The sequence below is a fragment of the Plecotus auritus genome (genome assembly GCF_963455305.1).
Source record: "Plecotus auritus genome assembly, chromosome: 13".
NCBI lineage: Eukaryota > Metazoa > Chordata > Mammalia > Chiroptera > Vespertilionidae > Plecotus > Plecotus auritus.
This window is the reverse complement of record NC_137779.1, coordinates 31,327,168-31,342,506: the sequence shown is the minus strand read 5'-3', so window position 1 is coordinate 31,342,506 and position 15,339 is coordinate 31,327,168. Positions and strand designations below refer to the sequence as shown.

General features: G+C 68.4%; 1 protein-coding gene across 1 annotated transcript; it reads right to left on the bottom strand.

Moving 5' to 3' along the window:
* Positions 1 to 836: 836 nt before the first annotated feature.
* PIWIL1 (piwi like RNA-mediated gene silencing 1) lies at positions 837 to 11,663 on the bottom strand (the record flags this gene model as incomplete). The annotated part of the gene is made up of 20 exons (XM_080650123.1): positions 837 to 953; positions 1,039 to 1,186; positions 2,565 to 2,690; positions 3,297 to 3,450; positions 3,580 to 3,650; positions 4,155 to 4,258; positions 4,330 to 4,530; positions 4,974 to 5,046; positions 5,538 to 5,725; positions 6,339 to 6,453; positions 6,824 to 6,941; positions 7,733 to 7,859; positions 7,943 to 8,054; positions 8,597 to 8,794; positions 9,301 to 9,381; positions 9,597 to 9,724; positions 9,892 to 10,106; positions 10,326 to 10,451; positions 11,273 to 11,384; positions 11,586 to 11,663. The coding sequence occupies 20 exons, from the start codon at positions 11,661 to 11,663 to the stop codon at positions 837 to 839; spliced, it is 2,592 nt and encodes an 863-aa protein (XP_080506249.1).
* Between the last annotated feature and the right edge of the window lie 3,676 nt (positions 11,664 to 15,339).

Below are 15,339 nucleotides of genomic sequence, written 5' to 3'. Positions count from 1 at the left end.
TATTTTGCATGTTTGATTTCAGAGAGGAAGGGAGAGGGAGAGAGAGATAGAAACATCAATGATGAGAGAGAATCATGGATCAGCTGCCTCTTGCACGCCCCCTACTGGGGATCAAGCCTGCAACCTGGGCCTGTGCCCTGACTGGGAATTGAACCCGGGACCCTTCCGTCTGCAGGCTGCTCTACCCACTGAGCAACACTGGCCAGGGCCCCCCTATCTTTCTCTAACCCACAGCGCCCCGCCCCAGCGGAAGAGCAAGCCTGCTGGTCCAGCCTCCCGCTGCCTGGGCGAGGAGAGGCACCCAGCCGCCTGCCGCCCCGCTGGGCTCCCAGCTCCTGCCTCTCCTTCCCTTCCCACCATTCCCCACGAGGTTCACGCAGCTGTAAGTACGACTTCCGCCCCGAAAGCACTGCCCAGCGGCTTAGGAGTCTGTTGTGACACAAAGTACTGTATTTCTCTCAAAACCAACAGAACCCTCCCAAGAGACTCGGAGGAAACAGCTGAACTCTGACCCTGGCCCTGGGCGGCTCGGCTGGCTGGGCCTGGTCCCCTCGTCCTGTGCACCAAAAAGTTGCGGGTTTGATCCCCGGTAGGGGCGCGTGCAGGAGGCAACCAATTGATCTCTCTCTCTCTCCCCCCTCTAGAAAAAAAAAAAAATCAATAAAAACTTGTCCTTGGGCGAGGACTAAAAAACACTAATGTTTACCTAAAAATACGTCGGCTGGTAGTGATGCTGGAATTAAGTCTCTAGACGCCCTGGCCCCTCCCAAGTCCCACCGGGACGAGGCCACCAGGCGAGCGGGAGGCCCCTCGCGGCGCTGGGAGGGCCGCTCCGGCTAGAGGTAGTACAGGCGGTTGGACAGCGACAGGTTGGGCTCACGGTGGATGCTCTGGCCCACGAGGAAGGCCAGCTTGTGCGCGTACTGGCAGGGCGCGGGGACGCGGATGACGCCCTGGGGGGGGGGGGGAGCACAGCGTCAGGCTGGGGCGCCGCCCGGGAAGCCCGCTGGCGCGGGGAGCCGGCCCGCAGACACTCACGGGCCAGTTGTAGTAGATGTGGCACAGCTTGTAGGTGAGCCTCTGGATGTGGTCGGGCTTCAGGCCGCTGTTGTCGTAGATGACGTTGTAGTGGGTGGGGGACACGCTGCCGCTGCGCACCGCCTGGCTCACGATGAAGAAGTCATACCTGCAACCGCGCCGGGCACGGGCCCTCCTGTCACCGGCTCCCCCAGGCACAGCGCGCTCCCGTGCCCGGCCACCGTGGTGACCCCCTGGCCCGGCCCCGTGGACGGAGGCTCCAGTGCTGCTGGGTGTGTGTGGAGGGCTGGGTCCTGGGGGCCCTGGGCCCACCATTTGCTGGGGCAAACCACGGCCCATGTCTCCGCGTCCACCCCTCCCGTCCACACCACAGCCCACGCCTCCGCGTCCACCCCTCCCGTCCACACCACGGCCCACGCCTCCGCGTCCACCCCTCCTGTCCACACCACGGCCCATGTCTCCGCGTCCACCCCTCCCGTCCACACCACGGCCCACGCCTCTCCGTCCACCCCTCCCGTCCCACACCACGGCCCACACCAGGGGTGGTGGGCCTGGGGGAGCCCAGCCTTAGCTGTCCCCGGCTGCTCCCCACAGAACCTGTCCCTGCTGCCCACTGCACCCAGCAGACGTGCCTCCGCGGTCCCCCGTGGGATTTAGGAACCACGTGTGGGCGAGGAAGACGCCACGCCCTCGGCGCTTTCCTGCTCTGGCACCAGTGACACCCGACCAGGACAGTGCAGGCCAGCTCTGCAGCCGCCACTGTCACTGACACTCGAGAAAGCGTGCGGTGAGATCGGGACGGACCCGTCCCGGCTCTGGAAGAGCGAGGCTTTGGGCGTGACTCTCCCTGAGCCCGGAGCCCCCGGCCTGGAGTGAGGACCTGCACCTCCGGCCTGTCAGCGCCACCCACGGTGCCGGCCACTGTCTCCGGCACCGCCTCCCCCTGGGCCTGGCCTCCAGCCGCGTGGGAGCGGGTGCCCTCAGGTCAGCGCTGGGCTGGGCGCGCCCCCGAGGGCAGCAGGGCGGGCGTGAGGCCGCTCTGAACGGGAGCCGCCTGCTCAGTGACTCCCCACGGCCGGAGCCGAGCTCTGCCCAGCCCAGCGCTGAGGCGGGTCCGACGGGGAAGTGCTCCCCACGCACGCTGGCCCAGGCCCACCGCAGTTCCCTGACGTTTCCATGGAGACAAACCGTCCGACCCTCACTCCCGCGCGGAGGGCGTGCCCACGGGTTACGCAGGCCCACGCACGTGGCCTCCAGCTGCACCGTGTGCGTCCGCGTGGGCCTGCGCTTGCTGAGTGGCAGCTCCGCAGGGAGAGCCGTGCTCACAGCGGCCACCTTCTCCGCGGCAGCGGCGTCCCGGTGAGCCTGGCCCTGGGCACCCGGGAGCACCGCGGGGGTGGGAGCACGGCTGGGGACCAGGCTCCGTGCAGACAGGACGGCGAGGAGCTCAGCCGCCGCCTCCGCGTGTGCGCTCGGGGCTGAGCGGGTCCTCTGCTCAAAGCCGGGGCACGGCAGGCGGGACTCACCACTCGGGGCGGGTGACCTCCACGTCGATGACGGTGCCCGGGAGCGGGTTCTGCAGGCGGCCCCCGGACTGAGCGAAGAACCGGGCGTTCACGCGCTTCTTCACCACGATCACCGTCAGCCTGGGGCTGGGAGCGCGAGGCCGTCAGGGCTCCCGCCACTGAGAGACCCCCCTCCCCGAGCTGTGGGGCCACGTCAGGGCCTGGAGGCAGGACGGGAAGGCGTGTGGGTGGCGGACCCAGCGGCCTGGGCACACGCCCTGTGGCACGGCCCCGCCCCCTCGGCCCAGGCAGCCTCGGCAGGTGAGGCGCTCACTGCGAGGGGAAGGCTGAGGGGGGGCTGCCTGGGGCCCCCCAGCCCAACTCCAGAGGCTGCTGCCCGCCCCGGGCTGATGCAGGTGCCGCCTGGGGGGTGGGGAGGGCACAGTAGGGCGGGTGCCCCGAGAGGGTCCCCCATAACAGGCCCTCGGCCTCTCGGACACCAGCCAAGGTGCTGCCCCGCCCACGGCCCTTGGGGCTGCCCCCTGCCAGCAGCAGGGGCCATGTGTCTGCCAGGCGCAGGGCTCCAGGCCGCACCAGCCCCAGGTGAGACCACCGCCCCCCGCCTGGCTCACAGGGACCCGCCTCCCTGGGCTTCCTGCGAGGCCCTCGGTGGGGAGGGGCCGAGGACGACCGGGACGGCACCCCCAGGGCCAGCGGGCGGCCTCAGGAGTAAGCCGGGGATGCGGCGCTCACTTGTAGCCGCGGCCCACGGACTTGAGGCAGTCCAGGAACTGTGGCACCTCGTAGTTGACCAGCGTCTTCAGCTGCCCGTCGCCCACGCCATCCCGGTACACGATGATGCGGCTCGGCATGTACTCGTTGCACGTGTTCCAGGCCCGCAGCGCGGCTGCAGCAGAGCCGGACACGCACATGAGCCCACGCAGCAGGCGGCATGGGCAGGGCCGTGGCTTCAGGGCAGGTTTGTGGCACCCAGGGCGGGGCGGGGCCAGGGCGGGGACGGGCAGCGGGCACTGACCTTGCAGGCAGACCTTGAGCCCGTCCACCAGCTCCTGGCCTCGGTCTTGAAACACACAGCGCGAGAACCAGCTGTGGACGGAGCACGCAGTCAGCCCGCAGCCGTGACCCGGCTCTAACCAGACCCGACCTCCCGTCCCCGGTGCGTCAGACACAGCAGCAGGCGCAGGGCCCCGAGCAAGCCCACATGCCGGGGCCTTGGTCCTGTGGGCGCCGCGGGCCCTGGGACACCCACTCCGACGGGAGACCACACCCTCCCTGCCTGCCGTGCCCCGCGATGGGAGCACGCGATAGGTCAGCGCGTCAGACACCGTGACGCGCACCCCCCTGGGCCCCCCAAGCGAAGTCCCGGTCAACCTGCAGCTGCCCCGGCCACAGCATCCCTCTCAGGCCCGAGGGTCCCCTCCAACCAGACTCCACCGCCCACGCTTCAGCTGACTGCAGCCCGGGGGCCGGGACGGGGAGGGGAATTGGGACGGGGACTGAGACGGAGGCAGGGCTGGGCCGGGCAGCCGACAGCCGCTTCCTCCCACCTCCCGCTGGCTCTCCCGGCAGAGGAGCCGGCGCCGCACTCACCGGGTCATGCCCTCGTTGATGCTGGCCACGAAGCCGGCGATGGAGCGCCTCCCGGCCGTGGTGTCGTGGTAGCAGTCGATGCCCACGATCATCACCAGCTTCAGCTGCAGGGAACCCGCCGTCAGACGCGGCCCAGCAGGCGGGGGATAGCCCGCCCCGGGGAACACTCACTCACGGGCATGTCCACCCTCCACAGCTCGCCCCCCATCTTGCAGTTCATCTGCAGGGCGATCTTGGTGGCGATGGCCATCACCGTCTGCTGCTTGCCCAGCGTCCGGGCCACCACGCACTGGCTGGGCGTCGGGCAGTCGGTGCACAGGTACTTCTTAATGGCGTCGTACTTGTCCTTCCGGTTGCTCGACAGCAGGCAGACCACCTGGGGACGGACGGCCCTCAGCCAGGGGGTCGGAAGCCGAGGGCGGGGAAGCCGAGGGCGGGGAAGCCGAGGGCGGAAGAGCGCCAGCCGTCAGGGTAGCTCCCAGCGTGACAAGCAGAAGGGCCTCTGAAGTGCCCGCCCCCCCCCTCAGACCCCCCCCACTGCTGTGGCCTTCTGAAGCTCTGGAGAGACCCTGTTGCTCTGGACGTTCCGAGGACCCCGCCCCCTGGACGCCAGGAAACGGGACGACGTGGCAGCCCCGCCCCGCCCACCCGGCCTGTCCCCTGCTCAGCACAGCCCCCTGCAGGCGGCCACCTTCTCAAGGGCAGACGCTCTGGGCAGTTTGGGAAGCTGATCATAACCTTCGGGGTGGACTCAGGCCTAACGGTGCCCGCCCCTTAAACAGCGGTTTCCGGGCGCGGCTCTGGGCGCGGGCGACTCACTATCTGGGTGTCGGAGGTGACCTTCTGCTGCAGGACCCGCAGGTAGGCCTCTGTCCTGTCGTCCACTTCGATCCTGGAAGGAGACGCGGGACGACCTGAGGGGGACGGACAGCGCAGGCCCGCGAGCCCCACGGGTCCCAGAGCCCGGGACGTGCGCGGAGTGCACCCCCCACAGCGCTGCTCCCCCCACACACACCCTGCCTCAGCCTCACGCGTGTCCGCTCACACGGGCTGTGGGCCTGGATCCGGCCTTTACACCAGATCATCGACGTGATGTGGTTTTTGCTAATCCTCACCCCAAGGTAGCTTCCTTGATTTTTTAATTTTAATTCTTATTTACTTATTTTTAGAGAGAGGGAGGGAGGGACGAGGGAGGGAGGGACATCGATTGGTTGCCTCCCACACATGCTCCAAATGGGCCCGTGCCCCTGTGCACACGGCCGGCCCTCTAAGCACTGAGCCACGCCGGCCGGGGACTCCCTGCTTCTGGTACCTTCCTCCCCTCGAGTCCCTCCCTCCGAGGCCCCTGCCCGCCGGGGGGGGGGGGGGGGGGGCGGGGCTCACATGACGGCCTTCTTCATCTGGATGCCCATGGCCGGGGTGACCTTGAACAGGTTCTGGACCAGCGAGTTGGCCGCCTCGTAGTTCCTGCGCGTGTAGACCAGCAGCCAGTTGTCCAGCGGCTTCACGCTGATCAGCGGCGCGCCCCTCGTCTCCTTGGACCAGTCGGCAAACTGCGGGTTGTACTCGAACTGGGAGGGAGCGCAGACACGCCAAGTTGGCCAGGCCCGGCTGCGTCAGCGCCACAGCCCAGCTGCTCCTCCCGGCGGAGGGCGGGCGCGGGCGGGGAGGACAGGCTCCCGGTGCCGCGGGCGCCTTCTCCGCATCCCCCAGCAAGCTCGGGGCCCAGGTGGGACGCCCTCACGACACGACCGAGCAAAGGCGGGCGTGGCGGTGAGGCCCCTGCCGGGGCTGGCTGCTCAGGCTGGGACAGCGGCGGGCACCGACGACGCAGCAGCCTGGCGCCAGGGCTGGGGGTGGCAGCGCCAGGTTGTCGCCTCCTGCGGGGGTGACACGCTGGCTGCCGTGGGAACCCAGCGGCGCTCAGACCCTCACGCGGAGGAGGACCCGCCACAGGAGCTCACGGCCCTGCGCCGCCTCGGTCACACATGAACGAGGGCTGCTCCCCCGGCGACGGCGGCCCCACCTGCACATGCTCCGCACGGCGCCGTGGGCGGGAGCCATCACGTTAGACCGAGGCACCTCAGCCCCGGCAGACAGACACTTCTTCTCCAGCCACAGGGCTCGGGGTGACCCACGAAGGCCCTCGGGGAGCCCCGGCCGGCCCGGGGCCGCGGCGCCTACCGTCTTCCCGCCCTGGTGGATCTTCTCGGCCTGCAGGACCCGCCCCGAGAAGGACAGCAGGTTGGAGTCGAAGCTCAGGCCCCAGTCTCGCAGCTCCCTCTGGACGTTGTCGTCTCTGTTGAGGGACAGACACGTCACCGGGCGAGGAGACCGCGGCCAGACGTGGCTCAGGGACCCCACCCTGTCCGTCCGCCTGCCTCGGCTGAACCCTGGTGCCCCTCCTGTCGGCGCTCCCTGTCCCTGTCCACGTCCCCGCTCCCGCCACCAGACCCCTCCTCGAGGTGAACCAGCCCGCGGTGTCACGGGGAGAGCAGCGCTGCCCCCGCCCCCGTGCTGTCTGTCTCCTGTTCCCGACAGGGGAGCTGTAAGGCCGCGGCTAGTGTCACCGTCATCCCCCCACCCAGACGCACAGCCCCCGCCCCCCGGCCCCGCCCGCCCAGGCCCACCCCCCCCCCCCCCCCCCCCCGCCGCCGCCGAGGGCTCACTTGTGGATGTAGTCGATGAGCCGGCCCACCTCCCGCTGCCGCTGCTCGGGCGTCAGCCTCGTGTGCACGGCCAGGTCCTTCATCACGTTGAAGTCGTTCCGCATTTTGTCCGTCAGACCTGGAAGGGACCGGTGACGAGGGGGCGGGGACGGGGTCACGCCTGGGTGTCTGCAGGGAGGCGGGGGGCGGGGACGGGGTCATGCCTGGGTGTCTGCAGGGGGGCGGGGGGCGGGGACGGGGTCACGCCTGGGTGTCTGCAGGGAGGCGGGGGGCGGGGACGGGGTCACGCCTGGGTGTCTGCAGGGGGGCGGGGGGCGGGGACGGGGTCACGCCTGGGTGTCTGCAGGGGGGCGGGGGGCGGGGACGGGGTCACGCCTGGGTGTCTGCAGGGAGGCGGGGGGCGGGGACGGGGTCACGCCTGGGTGTCTGCAGGGGGGCGGGGGGCGGGGACGGGGTCACGCCTGGGTGTCTGCAGGGAGGCGGGGGGCGGGGGACGGGGTCACGCCTGGGTGTCTGCAGGGAGGCGGGGGGCGGGGGACGGGGTCACGCCTGGGTGTCTGCAGGGAGGCGGGGGGCGGGGGACGGGGTCACGCCTGGGTGTCTGCAGGGAGGCGGGGGGCGGGGACGGGGTCACGCCTGGGTGTCTGCAGGGAGGCGGGGGGCGGGGGACGGGGTCACGCCTGGGTGTCTGCAGGGAGGCGGGGGGCGGGGACGGGGTCACGCCTGGGTGTCTGCAGGGAGGCGGGGGGCGGGGGACGGGGTCACGCCTGGGTGTCTGCAGGGAGGCGGGGGGCGGGGGGCGGGGTCACGCCTGGGTGTCTGCAGGGAGGCGGGGGGCGGGGGACGGGGTCACGCCTGGCTGTCTGCAGGGGGGCGGGGGCGGGGGGGGGGTCAGGGCGGCGCACACACCTGTGAGGTAGCACAGCTCGGGGATGAGCATGGCCGGGCCGGGGAGCACGCCGCCCGGGCCCCGCCTCCTCTTGGGCTGGCTGACCAGGACCGGCTGCTTCAGGTCCGTGATCTCCTGGTTGTATTGCTGTCGGGGGGAGGGAGGTCAGTGTGGGGGAAGGAGCCCGCCGGCCGCGCAGGCCCGGCCCGGGGCCCCGAGCGGCGCCGTACCTTGCGGTAGTACTCCAGGAAGCTGACCTCGGAGCCGTCCGCCTTCTTGAAGGTGCTGTTGGGGTTCTGGTCCCAGTCGATGTCGTCCACGCGGTACGTCTTGTTGTTGTACCTGCGGGCAAGTGCGTTCACGGGCTGAGACGGAGAGCACCAGGCTGCGGCCCCACGGCCCACGCGGCGTCACGGGAGGAAAAGGAAAAGGAAAAGCGTCCTCGGACCAGGCTGGGCGGGGGGGCTGGGCCCGTTGGGAAGTAAAGCTACAGCGGCACCTAAACCCGCGCCCGCCCTTCCCGGGGGAGCCCTTCTCGGGGTGGGGGGGGCCCTTCCTGGTGGAGCCCTTCCCGCCCTTCCCGCCCTTCCCGAGGTGGGGCCCTTCTCGGGGTGGGGGGGCCCTTCCCGGGGGAGCCCTTCCGGGGGAGCCCTTCCCGCCCTTCCCGGGGTGGGGCCCTTCTCGGGGTGGGGGGGCCCTTCCGGGGGAGCCCTTCCCGCCCTTCCTGGGGGGAGCCCTTCTCGGGGTGGGGGGGCCCTTCCCGGGGGAGCCCTTCCCGGGGGGAGCCCTTCTCGGGGTGGGGGGGCCCTTCCCGGGGGAGCCCTTCCCGGGGGAGCCCTTCTCGGGGTGGGGGGGCCCTTCCCGGGGCGGGCGGGGCGCCTCACTTGGTGAGCACGATGAGGCCGATGAGCTCCTTGGAGACCTGCTCCTGGAAGCGGCGCTCCTCGGCCTGCTGGTAGAGGCTCACCATGAAGTCCAGCACCGTCTCGCTGCGCAGCACCTTGTGGCTGACGTCCGTGCACAGCATGATGTTGTTCTCGTACTGCAGGATGGAGGTCGTGAAGCCCGGCCAGATCACCAACCTGCAGGCACACCGTCGGTGGGCACACCCCGCTCCCCCCCCCCCGTGGGCGCACACCTGCTTATCCCCCCCCCCCCCGTGCCCCGTGTTTGGCGAGGTCCCACGTGGAGACCTGTCTCGGACCCTCACGATGCCCTTTAACTGAGCCAGGAACTCACTTTGTTCCGGTGCCCGAGTCCAGGCTGCTCTGACCGAAAGCGTCTCGGGTCCTCGTCATTGCACCCCACCCCCGGCCGCGGCCTCAGGTGCTGAGCCCCGAGGCCAGGGCCCCAGCTGGTGGGCAGACCCGGCGGGAGCGAGGCAGCGGCTGCACCCCGTGACCCGGCTGCACCCCGTGACCCGGCTGCACCCCGCGACCCGGCTGCACCCCGTGACCCGGCGAAGGCCCACGAGGTCTGGGATGTCTCCTGTGATTCGAGCCAAGCCCAAGGCCTCCCCCGCGTGGGTACCGCTAACACGCAGTCCCTCAGCCTGGGAGCGAGCCCGGGAGTGGCCCCTCACACACACCTGTGGTTTGGAATATCAATGGGGTCACTCGGGTTGTAATAATTCCGTCCAATCTGTTGCAAATTCATGATCTTCAAAAGCCTGGGAGGTGAAAGGTCAGAGCAGAGGCGTGAGCACTGGGCGGGTGGGGCTGGGACCCCTGGGGCAGGCACAGCCCTGGGAGCGGAGGGCGGAGTTCGGAACACAGGTTCAAAGCGCCTGTGAGAAACCAGCCCAGGGGGGCCGGTGCCCAGGACGGGCCGGGGCGGGGCCGGGGCCGGGGCCGGGGCGGGCTGGGGCGGGCGGGGCCGGGGCACACGCGCCTCCTGAAGATGATGTTGTAGAACTGCAGGCAGGTGGGCGAGGTGGGCGGGAGCTCGTTGGTCAGCGTGATGGTGATCTTCACGTGCTCCCCGTTCCGGGTCTGGCTGAACACCTCGGTCACCTGCCGGGCGGCGGGGGAGGGGCTGTGAGGAGCCGGCCCTCCAGGGCGACAGCCAAGATCACACGAACGTGTCCAGGCCTGGCTGTGGGCTGGTGGGCGGCCCCGTGTGCCCAGGGTGTGCGGCCCAGCGCCCGGGGCCCGCCCCTCGCGGCCGACCTCTGACCGACCTTGTGCTGCAGCCTCTTGGGCAGGAACAGGATGGTCCCGTCGAAGGCGTGGCACCGCCCGATCAGGTCCTCGTGCTGGAAGAGCAGGGCCGAGCGCAGCCGGCGGGCCTCCATCAGCGGGCTGTAGTCGATGTGGTACTGGTACAGCGCCCACTGCGGCCGCGACGTCAGCCGGAAGTGGTTGGTGCTCAGCCTCACGATGATGCCCGAGGAGCCTGGGAGGTGAGCCCCTCGGTCAGCGAGCGCCAGGGCCCGTCCCGACACCTCCTGCGCCCGGGCAAGCTGGGCCCTAGGGGGGGCGGGCCCTGGGGGGGGGGGGGAGAGCCAGGCCCTGTGCCCGCGTTGGGGCAGGACCACCGCACGCAGGTGCCCGGAGCCCTGGCGCCCTCCCGCCTGCCCCCTTGGAGCCGCCCATGGAGCGCGTGGGCACCCACCCGTCTTGGACTCCTTCACGTGGTCCAGGTTCTGCCTGGTGTTCACGCCGAGATCATGGAAATCCCGGCGGCGACCTCCTCGCTCGGCTAAGGATAACTCCTGAAACCCCGCGGAAATCTGGAGCTCTTAGGACAGAGAGAGGAAACTGTACACCCAGCAGCGCGGGCGGGAGCTGGGGACAGAGCCCGGGGTGACGGGCGCCTGTGGCTTCCAGGCCGCGGCCAGAGCATTGTCAGGAGCCCAGGGTGCCCGCCAGGGGTGCTTCTCCTGTGCAAACCCCCACAGCGGCCGGGGAGGGACCCGGACCTCAGCTCCGTGTCCGAGAACCAGCGCCCGCGAGGGACCGCCGCTGTGTAATCCGGTCCCGGTGCACTGTGTGTGGTCCAGGACAGCCGGAGGGAGGCCCGCAGCTGGCTCAGGGCGCGGGGAGGGAGGGGACACCTCCTTGGACTCACAGGACCACGGTGGCCCTTCACTTGGGGTCTGTGCCCCGGCTGCTGGCCCACGTCTTACTCACCCCCACTCACACTCACTCACCCCCACTCTCACACATCCACTCACACCCACACCCTCTCACACTCTCTCACACTCACCCCCACTCTCACTCACCCACACACTCACCCACACACACCCTCTCACTCTCTCTCACACTCACTCACCCCCACTCTCACTCACACACACACTCACCCACTCTCACACCCACATCCTCACACACACCCACTCTCACATTCACACACACTCACACCCACTCTCACACCCATCCACTCACACCCACACACTCACCCACACTCACATACACACCCACACACACCCTCTCACACTCACACTCATCCACACCCACACTTTCACACTCATACCCACTCACCCACACCCTCTCACCCACACCCTCTCTCTCACCCCCACACCCACGCGCTCTGCACTCTCCTTCACCTGGCGACCTCTTCACCTTGTGACTTGGCTGTTGCTCCCACGGGTCCTCTCTGCCGCCCACGGCCGACCAAGTCCGCGTCCGACAGGGGCTGCGGGGGTCGCGGCTGGCTGAACCCCGGCTGCTGGCTCTGCAGTCACGTGACACGCCCGGGTCACAGGAGGCAGGTGGCTGGTCGGCCCCGCTCCTCCCGGGTCACCGAGCTCCTCGTCACGCGTCCCCAGGTCCAGAGCCCGCGCGGACGTCCGGGAACGGGGCCTCGTCCTGTGGGCCCTCCCCGGACCCCGAAGGGGGGACCGCCAGCCCCGGGGGCAGCGCACCGGGCACTCACCGCGGCGGCGCCCACGTGCTGCGCGATCTCCTGGCCGCGGGCCCGTCCCCGCGCTCGGGCTCGGGCGCGCCCCGTCATCTTCTTCCTCGGGAGGAAGCGAAGGGGAGGCCCGCCCTCAAGTCCGCGGCCGCACCCGCTCCTCCCCGGAGGACCTCCCGCCGGCACCCCGGGGAGCCCTCCGTCTCCTCCAGGCCCGGCCTTCGCTCCTCCAGCCCCGAGCCCGACCTTGTTTTCAAAAACCGGGGAGCAGCTCAGAGCACCCCCCGCCATCGCCCTGCGCCAAAAGCGTGTGAAAGCCGAGGCGCAGCCAGCCGGCGGGGCTCCGGGGCTCAAGGCTCAGGGACTCGGGGATTCGGGGGCTCAGGGACTCGGGGTTCAGGGGCTCGGGGATTCGGGGGCTCAGGGACTCGGGCCAAAGGCTCAGGGACTCGAGACTCAGGGACTCGGGGGCTCAGGGGATCGGGATTCAGGGGCTCCGGGGCTCAGGGACTCGGGGGCTCAGGGATTTGGGTGCTCCGGGACTGCGGGGCTTGGGGGCTCAGGGGATGGGGGCTCGGGGATTCAGGGGCTCAGGGACTCGGGGGATCGGGGTTCAGGGGCTCCGGACTCGGGGCTCAGGGGATCGGGGTTCAGGGGCTCCGGACTCGGGGCTCCGGGACTCGGGGTTCAGGGGCTCCAGGACTCGGGGCTCAGGGGATGGGGGCTCGGGGCTCCGGGCTCGGGGCCTGAGCGCCGACCTGCGAACCAGGAGGCCAGGGCACGTGCCCGGGTTGGGGCTCCACCCCCAGCAGAGGGCGCACGCGCGGGAGGCAGCCGGGCCAGGACGCCCTCATCATGGCTGTGTCTCCCTCTCCCTTCCTCTCTGAAGCCAATAAAATGTATTTTTTAAAAAACGCACGTGGAGCAGCCGCTCTCAGGTGTCGTCAGCGGGGATGGGCCCCCCCCCCCTTCTTCCTGAGCGCGAGGCTCCAGGTGCGGCCCGCTCGGCCCACCGTCCAGGTCTCCGCTCCGGGCCCCCGCCACTTCCAAGCGACCCCAGGCCCCGCGGCCAGCACCTGGCCAGCCCGAGGGAGCCGCGGGCAGGTGGCCTCCAGGCCTGGCACCTGCGACCCACGGACCCTGAGGCACGGACGTCTCTCCGGGGCGGCCGCCCGATGCCCCGTCCACCTGTGCAGCGGCGGCCTGCCCCCCTCCCCAGCGCCCTGCCCCCGCCAGGGGCCCAGGGGCCCAGGGGCCCGGGGGCCAGGCCGGACCCGCCTCACCAGGCCCTCCGGCTGCAGCCCGGGAAGCCACGCAGCCGCTCTGAGCTCCGAGCTCCGCCCGCCTCGCCGCAGCCCCTGGACTAACAGCCCGCCGTGCCGCCAACGGCTGTGCACGTGGATCCCTCCGCGCCGGCACTTCGCGCCTCGGACTTCGTGCCCCAACCGACCCGCCCCGCTGGGTCCGCAGGCCCCCTCCCTCCCCCGCTGGCCGCCCCGTCGCTGGCTGCCCTGGGCTCCCGATCGATCGAGGGCGACGGCGGGGCACGGGCGCTGGTGCAAGTGGGCGAGGCCCTTTTTTCCCCAGCGGAAGGACACGGGCCTTGAGGGGCAAAGTGCGCAGCACGCGATGCGGCACTAACGGCGGGCGAGGCCAGGCGCCCTCGCTGCGCCCTGATTGGCTGCCGCGAGGATGGCGGTTTCTCAGGGGGCGGGGCCATCCGACCACGCCCACACAGGGCCCCGCCCCTCCCCTGCCCCGCCCAGGCCCCCACGTGCTCCCTTGCAGCAGAACAGTTCGAGGGCTTGGATTGCTGAAGTGCGGGTGGGGTGGGGTGGGGTGGGGTTGGTGCCCTCCCAGCTGGGGGGACAGGACCCCCAATAAACTCCGAGCTTGGGACCCGGTGCGCTTGGAGCGCCCTGCGGCAAAACGGTGGGCTTCACCTTGGGCTGGCCCTTCCCTTTAGCAGTTAATTCCTTCCTCCACTAGGGAAATAGAATTTGAATGTTGCACTTCTCACCCCAACCTCCCCCCCAAATAAAATGGCATTGCAAAGCCAGGACGGCAGGCGGCTGCGTGCCTAGCGGATTTAACTTTCCAAGTCGACCCACTGTGTGCTGCGTGCGTGCGTGCATGCGTGCGCAACAAGGTGCCAGGCAGAGGCCCCCCTCCTCCCTTCTCCTCCCCACCCCCCGCCTCGGCAACCCCGAGGGCTGGTCAACCCAGAGATGGCTCTGCCCGCCCCTGGAAATCCTGGCTCCGCAGGTTCCGTAACTTGCATCTCTGATAAGTTCCACCTGTTACTTATGCACGTGGTCCAGGGGGCCAGGTTGGTGCGAGTCTCGGGGCTAGATGCCGGGGTCACTGGGCTAGATGCCGGGGTCTCGGGGCTAGATGCCGGGGTCACTGGGCTAGATGCCGGGGTGACCTCCATTAGGATTTGTTTCCTCGTTGGGCACAAGCAACCAGGACTATGGTACCTATGGGAAAAGAGGACAGAATTACTGGTCAGCTGGGCAGTGGGGTTGGTGGTAACTAGCGATGTCCCTGGCCAAGTCCTGTGATAATTCAACAGCTTCCTTCTAAGTGTAGCGGGTCGTGGCAATACGGTTACCTCTCAGGGACTTGTTTTCAAGCTGCACTTGTATGGCAAACGTGATGGTTTTTATTCACACTTGAGAGTGTGTGTGTGGATGGAGGTGGGGGACGGGGTGGGGGGGGCTGGAGAAGGCTGAAGTCTCCCTCAAGCCAGCTCCCCAAGTCCTGCAGCCTTGTCTGGGGGGCGGGCAGGGGGTGGTGGTATTAAAGGAGTAGGCTAGATCTCATTGTTTCCCATAATAGCTCGATTGTAAAAAATAATAATAATAATAAAAATAAATCCATCGGGGGCTCTCTGAACAGCACAAGTTCCCGGATCGTGCGGATCCAGTAGGTTTGGGACGGGAGCAAAGCCTTTTAAGGAGAGACGCCACGTGATTCTTATGCTCAGAGAAGTTTAAGTAATGGGAGGCAAGATCTGTGATCCTGACATTATTCCCCTAAAGAATTTATGAGAAAAAGCAAAAACACTTGAAGACGGGAGTAATTTGGGGCCAAAAAAAAAAAGGGGGGGCGGGGGTGGGCTCACAAAGCTTTGCGCTTTTTGTAAAATAAGAGGCACCCTTTGGAACACAGCGCGGACATGAACGTGGGCAGAGGGGATGGGAGATTTGGGTGAAAAAGATGTTGCGCCAGCAGATGGCGCAAGAAAAGAAGAAATAGATCTTGGGTGCAGCCCCCGACCGCGGGGGTAGCAATACCCTGAGTGGACGTTAGAGGGCAGGAGCGACGCTTATTTTCTCTTTTCTCTGCCTGGACCCCTTGTAGGGGCTGAAGGCACAGGGTTCTTGTGTGACATATGGCCGGAGCGTCCTGCCGTGGGCAATGTACAAAATCTTCGTTTCTAGGCCTGGCCGGGTTGGCTCAGTGGATAGAGCGTCGGCCTGCGGACTGAGGGGTCCCGGGTTCGATTCCGGTCAAGGGCATGTACCTTGGTTGCGGGCACATCCCCAGTGGGAGGTGTGCAGGAGGCAGCTGATCGATGTTTCTCTCTCATCGATGTTTCTAACTCTTTACCCCTCTCCCTTCCTCTCTGTAAAAATCAATAAACTATATTTAAAACAAAAACAAAAACAAAATCTTCGTTTCTAGCCCTGGCCGGGTTGGCTCAGTGGATAGAGCGTCAGCCTGCGGACTGAGGGGGGGGGGGGGGTCCCAGGTTCGACTCCAGTCAAGG